General features: G+C 35.1%; 1 protein-coding gene across 3 annotated transcripts in view; it reads left to right on the plus strand.

Moving 5' to 3' along the window:
• The window catches only part of apbb1ip (amyloid beta (A4) precursor protein-binding, family B, member 1 interacting protein), a 39,242-nt gene that overhangs the window by 25,515 nt on the left and 5,909 nt on the right, over positions 1 to 7,818 (plus strand). For all 3 annotated transcript variants that reach the window (XM_061921606.1, XM_061921607.1, XM_061921608.1), the window contains one exon: positions 7,428 to 7,549. In XM_061921606.1, the coding sequence (XP_061777590.1) occupies positions 7,428 to 7,549 (122 nt within the window). The remainder of the gene's footprint in view (positions 1 to 7,427; positions 7,550 to 7,818) is intronic.

Genomic DNA, 7,818 nt, shown 5'->3' on the forward strand with positions numbered 1-7,818 from the left:
TGACTATATGTAATAACTATCTGCAGTAGGACATGGCATTAAAATATTTTTGAGAGGCATTAAAACGGATTGAATTCGATTTGCTGATAACTGTAGAAACTCTGGGTTAAAACTGAAGTTTAACAATATATTCTACAAATCAGGACTAAGTACAAACAATAGCAATACCACCGCTGGAGTGGGCCGGGCTATGTAAAGTTTGGAGCAGTCTCTAAAATGGTCGACCATCTCTCATGCGTTTGTCCTCGTTTGTTACGCCTTGGCAGGAATCGAAACTAAAAGTTAACTTGACTTGTGTGTGCCTAACGCACACATTCTCCAGGTTTGTGCTTTGTGACGCAATTAATATGTGAGTGCATAGCTAAAGAACCAATGCCAAAGCTGGTCATTTCCAAGGCCTTCCGTTTTGAATATTCCCTTAACAATAGTAACATTGATAACTCATGTTTCTGGCATTTAATTAGCTTAGAGGTGAGCTGACATTGCGTCAATGTTTTGTTTCCATCCATCCATCCATTTTCTACCGCTTATTCCCTTTCGGGGTCACGGGGGGGCTGGTTGTGTTTTTGTTTGTACCAAAACATTACATAAAAAATATTTGTTGAAAATAAGTATTTTTAAAGGCCTACTGAAACCCACTGCTACCGACCACGCAGTCTGATAGTTTATATATCAATGATGAAATATTAACATTGCAACACATGCCAATACGGCCTTTTTGGTTTACTAAATTGCAATTTTAAATTTCGCCCGAAGTATCCTGTTGAAAACATCCATATGATGACGCATGCATTTGACGTCTCGGATTGTAGCGGACATTTTTTTCCAGCCCGATCCCAATTATAAGTAGTCTGTTTTAATGGCATAATTATGCAGTATTTTGGACATCTGTGTTGCTGAATCTTTTGCAATTTGTTCAATTAATAATGGAGACGTAAAAGAAGAAAGATGTAGGTGGGAAGCGGTGTATTGCAGCTGCCTTTATCAACACAAACACAGCCGGTGTTTCCTTGTTTACATTCCTGAAGGTGAAACTTTACTATGAAAAAGAGCGGTCAAACGAACATGGTTCCCGACCACATGTCAACTGGCAGGTTTCGGTGAGAAAATTGTGGTAGTAAGTCGGCTTTTACCGTAGACATGAGCGGAGCTTGCTTCGTTCCTCGTGCACTTGTCAAAGAGGCAGCTGCGTGGCTTCCCTCAGAGACACTGGCGGTCACCAAACCCGTAACCACACCCCTCCGACTTTCAGGTACGGCAGTATAATCTCACTACAACACTAGTAACACAATAAGCAGATAAGGGATTTTCCATAATTATCCTAGTAAATGTGTCTAATAACATCTGAATCGCTCCCACTGCTCTATCTTTTATTTTTTCTAGTCCCTCACTCTCGCTATCCTCATCCACGAATCTTTCATCCTCGCTCAAATTAATGGGACAATCGTCGCTTTCTCGGTCCGAATCGCTCTCGCTGCTGGTGGCCATGATTATAAACAATGTGAGGATCCCTCACACCGGTGACGTCACGCGCACATTGTCTGCTACTTCCGGTACAGGCAAGGCTTTTTTATTAGCGACCAAAAGTTGCGAACTTTATCGTCGATGTTCTCCACTAAATCCTTTCAGCAAAAATATGGCAATATTGTGAAATGATCAAGTATGACACGTAGAATGGACCTGCTATCCCTGTTTGAATAAGAAACTCTCATTTCAGTAGGCCTTTAAACATACTTGGCCAACAAAGCTGATTCTGATTCTGTTAAAAGTAGCCAAGCTCACCTACTGTATGGAATGCTGCGTCTTCAATGTCTATTGGTTGGTGGTTTGAGTCACGGAGGCTTTCTTCAAGTCCAGGAAAGTAAAGATGAATGACATTTAATCTCCATCAACACAAAGTTAACATCCCACTAGCTTCACCTTCAAAGCCATGTGTTCCCCATGCACACCGCCATGTGTGCTTCAGAGGCCTGCCTTCCTTCTGCCGATAGCGTTTAAATCACCTTAATAACGCTGCACCCCTGCCAGCAATTTAGCTAGCAATTTATCTCCTGCCAGCTTGTGCTGCTAACCTCTAATTGCTGAAGTGCAGTCAAACGTGTACGGTGACATGATGGACGTCTACGGTGCAAAGTGTTTTGTGAATGTGTGTGCGCGAGGGGAAGTGAAGGAGGTCTTTAATGGCTTTTGGGGAGACTTAGTGTTATTTAAAAGTCCTTTCTGCAAACATGGAGGTTTGTACTTTTTGGAGGTCTTCCCACATAGTTTCATCTGGTTTGTGATATGTGTGTGTATATATATATATATATATATATATATATATATATATATATATATATATATGTATGTATGTATGTATGTATGTATGTATGTATGTATGTATGTATGTATGTATGTATGTATGTATGTATGTATGTATGTATGTATGTATGTATGTATGTATGTATGTATGTATGTATGTATGTATGTATGTATGTATGTATGTATGTATGTATGTATGTATGTATGTATGTATGTATGTATGTATGTATGTATGTATGTATGTATGTATGTATGTATGTATGTATGTATGTATGTATGTATGTATGTATGTATGTATGTATGTATGTATGTATGTATGTATGTATGTATGTATGTATGTATGTATGTATGTATGTATGTATGTATGTATGTATGTATGTATGTATGTATGTATGTATGTATGTATGTATGTATGTATGTATGTATGTATGTATGTATGTATGTATGTATGTATGTATGTATGTATGTATGTATGTATGTATGTATGTATGTATGTATGTATGTATGTATGTATGTATGTATGTATGTATGTATGTATGTATGTATGTATGTATGTATGTATGTATGTATGTATGTATGTATGTATGTATGTATGTATGTATGTATGTATGTATGTATGTATGTATGTATGTATGTATGTATGTATGTATGTATGTATGTATGTATGTATGTATGTATGTATGTATGTATGTATGTATGTATGTATGTATGTATGTATGTATGTATGTATGTATGTATGTATGTATGTATGTATGTGTATATATATATGTATATATGTATATATGTATATATGTATATGTGTATATGTGTATATGTATATGTATATGTATATATATATGTATATATATATATGTATATATATGTATATATATATATATATGTGTGTGTGTGTATATATATATATATATGTGTGTGTGTATATATATATATATATATATATATATGTATAGTACAGGCCAAAAGTTTGGACACCTTCTAATTCAATGCGTTTTCATTATTTTCATGACTATTTACATTGTAGATTGTCACTGAAGGCATCAAAACAATGAACACATGTGGAGTTATGTACTCAACAAAATAGGTGAAATAACTGAAAACATGTCTTGTATTCTAGTTTCTTCAAAATAGCCACCCTTTGCTCTGATTACTGCTTTGCACACTCTTGGCATTCTCTCGATAAGCTTCAAGCACACCAATGAAGTGAAAACCATTTCAGATGACGCTCATCAAAAGAATGCCAAGAGTGTGCAAAAAAGTAATCACATTAAAGGGTGGCTATGTTAAAGATATTGGAATATAAAACATGTTTTCGGTTATTTCACCTTTTTTTGTTATATACTTCATAGTTTTGATGCCTTCAGTGACAATCTTCAATGTAAATAGTCATGAAAATAAAGAAAACACATTGAATTAGAAGAAGGTGTGTCCATACTTTTGGCTTGTACTGTATACATATATGTATGTTAGCTATATGTGTATATACTTATGTATATTCCTATATGTATGTATTTTAGCATATATATATATATGTATATGTATATGTGGTTGTACAAATATGTATGTGTGTATATATATATATATGTGTGTGTGTATATACATATATGTATGTGTGTATATATGTATATGTACAGTATATTGCGATGAGGTGGCGACTTGTCCAGGTTGTACCGCCGCCTTCCGCCGGGTTGTAGCTGAGATAGGCACCAGCGACCCCAAAGGGAATAAGCGGTAGAAAATGGATGGATGGATGGATATACATATATATATATTAGTATGTAAGGCAGCATGGTGGAACAGGGGTTAGTGCATGTGCCTCACAATATGAAGGTCCTGAGTTCAATCCTTGTCTCTGGATCTTTCTGTGTGGAGTTTGCATGTTCCTTCCGGGTACTCCGGCTTCCAAAGACATGCACCTGGGGATAGATTGATTGGCAACACTAAATGGTCCCTTGTGTGTGAGTGTGAATGTTGTCAGTCTATCTGTGTTGGCCCTGTGATGAGGTGGTGACTTGTCCAGGGTGTACACCGCCTTCCGCCTCAATACGGCTGAGATAGGCCCCTGCACCCCCGCAACCTCGAAAGGGACAAGCGGTGATGGATGGATAATATGTGTGCATAATATGGATGTATATATGTATATATTTATTCATATGTAAATCTGTGTATGTATATAAATACAGATATATATATGTATGTAAATATATATATTTACATACGTGTCTATATACATGTGTATGTATGTTTATATACATGTATATATGATGCATGTATATGTGTAGACATATAATGTGTATATATATATATATATATACACGATTAAGTGTTTATATTGGTGTATATATACGTATATGATTAATCTAAGTGTATATACATGTATTTATATACACTTAATCATAAATACATAATTTGTCATACATGTTCGTATACATGTTTGTAAATTGCACACCTTGGTAACTCTGACAGCCCTGATATGGAACTGCCTGGCTCAGATGGTAAAGCGGCAATGCCACCAACTTTAGGGTTCCATGTTCGATTCCAGGTTCCACCATCCTAGTCGCTGCTGTTGTAGATACTTCACTCACCTTGTTCCCAGTGGCGTTCAAGCTGGTGTATAAAATTGAATGTTTGGTGGTGGTCCAAGGAGCCGTAGCTGCGAATTGGCAGCCATGCTTCCGTCAGTCTCCCCCAGGGCAGCTGTGGCTGCAAATGTAGCTTACCACTGTCAATGTGTGAATGTGGAGTAAATGAAAGATGAGTTCTCTGTGAAGCGCTTTGAGTGTCTTAAAGCACGATATAAAAACATGATCCAGTATTATTAAAAAATATAACTCTCAGCGAAAATAATGAAGTTAAATCTGTATCATTTAAAAAAATATCAGGCCTATGACAATCAAGTTTGCTAAGATGTTTTTACTCTCAATGTTTTTCCACATAGATTATTACATCACAACCTGGTCACTTACTGGAAACAATATTAAAACCCATAGAAATGTTATATATAAAAGCTATACAAATTCTGGATAAAAAGCCTGTCATTCCATTAGTGTAATATTTTGGGGGGGAAAAATGCTTAACTTTAAAATTGGCATTCTTTTTAAAAATGGTTATTTGATTTTTTTTTAAGTTTTTCATGGACTAATACATTTATTACACTGACTTTCACTGACAGTGGTTTTGGCTCCAGAGGAGAGCTTGACATCCTCTAGAGCAGGGGTCACCAACCTTTTTGAAACCGAGCTATTCTTGGGTACTGATTAATGTGAAGGGCTACCAGTTTGATACACACTTAAATAAACTGTATTTCTGTCTGTCATTCCGTCGTACATTTTTTTTCCTTTTACGGAAGGTTTTTTGTAGGGAATAAATGATGAAAAAAACACTTAATTGAACAATTTAAAAGAGGAGAAAACACAGAAAAAATTACAATTAAATTTTGAAACATAGTTTATCTTCAATTTCGACTCTTTAAAATTCAAAATTCTACTAAAAAAAGAAGAGAAAAACTAGCTAATTCGAATCTTTTTGAAAAAATAAAAAAAAGAATTTATGGAACATCATTAGTAATTTTTCCTGACTAAGAATAATTTTAGAATTTTGATGACATGTTTTAAATAGGTTAAAATCCAATCTGCACTTAGAATATATAACATATTGGACCAAGCTATATTTCTAACAAAGACAAATCATTATTTCTTCTAGATTTTCCAGAGCAAAAATGTTGAAAGAAATTCAAAAGACTTTGAAATAAGATTTAAATTTGATTCTACAAATTTTCTAGATTTGCCACAATAATTTTTTTGAATTTTAATCATAATAAGTTTGAAGAAATATTTCACATATATTCTTCGTCGAAAACACAGAAGCTAAAATGAAGAATTAAATTACAATTTATTCATTTATCTTTACAATAAAAACATAAATTACTTGAACATTGATTTAAATTGTCAGGAATGAAGAGGAAGGAATTTAAAAGGTAAAAAGGTATATTTGTTTAAAAATCTTAAAATCATTTTTAAGGTTGTATTTTTTCTCTAAAATTGTCTTTCTGAAAGTTATAAGAAGCAAAGTAAAAACATAATTGAATTTAGACCAAGTGAAGACCAAGTCTGTAAAATACTTTCAAATTCTATTTGAGTTTTGTCTCTCTTAGAATTAAAAATGTTGAGCAAAGCGAGACCAGCTTGCCAGTAAATAAATACAATTTAAAAAATAGAGGCAGCTAACTGGTAAGTGCTGATATTTGAGCTATTTTTAGAACAGGCCAGCGGGCGACTCATCTGGTCCTTACGGGCTACCTGGTGCCTGCGGGCACCGCGTTGGTGACCCCCGATTTAGAGGAAAACAACCTTTGGACCAACAGGTCTGTCAGTCCAAGGAAGTCATTTTTGGAACAAACCTCTCAGTAATATTTGAGAATGTCCCACTTTTTAAACGTTTAAAAAACATATTAAATTGTTCCTTAAAAATTCAGTTATGCTGTCACTTTCACTAATTTCATAGGTTGTTTTTGTCTGTGCTTTTAAAATCTGGCTCATTTACGTAACCTGACTCCCGCCAGATCCTTGTAGTTCGCTATGCTCCACACAAGGATCTGGGACTTCTCAATAGGAGATGTATTTCAGAAGGTGGGGCCTTGGAAAAAAAAATCATTGGATGTGATTGGATAAACCACTTGTCCGTTATCTTGAATGACATGCAGACCAGCGGCCATTGAATAACGAGAGAGCAAACAGTTTTCTGTTCATCTTTTAAAGAATGAATATTCGATAGATTCGACAAAACAGTTGCAATAGCAGAGTCAATGTCAGCACATGACTCCTCGCTGCATGCCGCCATTGTTCTTTGAATCAAACAGTCGCTACGTCACATCTATGAAATCCCGCCCGATGATACTGATTGTTCATTATTTTTTGATATCTTCAAGGAGTTTACATTCCCCTCGAGCCCAGATCCTTGTGTGGAGCTCATCGAACTACAAGGATCTGGCGAGAGTCAGGTTATCTTTTACGTTCTGTGAATTGTTTTTTTCATCAATATGCATTGTCCTAAATAAATAAACTTAACATTTTATATATTTATATGAATATTCATAAATATATATATTTTCCAATCTAATGTTCCTCCAGAACGCACATTTGAGGACCATGAAAACTTGGTGGAGCCTCTCTTGGCGTGGACGAGGGACACTGAGAACCAAATCCTTTTTCAAGAGCGGGAAGAGAAGTACGAGGTCTTCAAAAACCCTCAGGTTAATCCAGTACACAGTCCAATTAGACTTTTTAACACTCCTTTCATTTTTAGTCTTGCATCCATAGTTTTTATTAAAATGCATTGAGACATGTCTAGACCAACAGCTTGGCATGTTTGCGGACATAAATCTATTATTGACGTATTTAATGGATTCTGTAAGGATGTTTTTTTTTTTACTGTTAAGATTTTACATACATTATGTACGTTGCCTATTTTTAAATAGTTTTAACCTTTGACATAACATAATCTTCAGTTTTCCTCCTGCAG

Source organism: Nerophis ophidion, linkage group LG15, assembly GCF_033978795.1.
Source record: "Nerophis ophidion isolate RoL-2023_Sa linkage group LG15, RoL_Noph_v1.0, whole genome shotgun sequence".
Classification (NCBI taxonomy): Eukaryota; Metazoa; Chordata; class Actinopteri; order Syngnathiformes; family Syngnathidae; genus Nerophis; species Nerophis ophidion.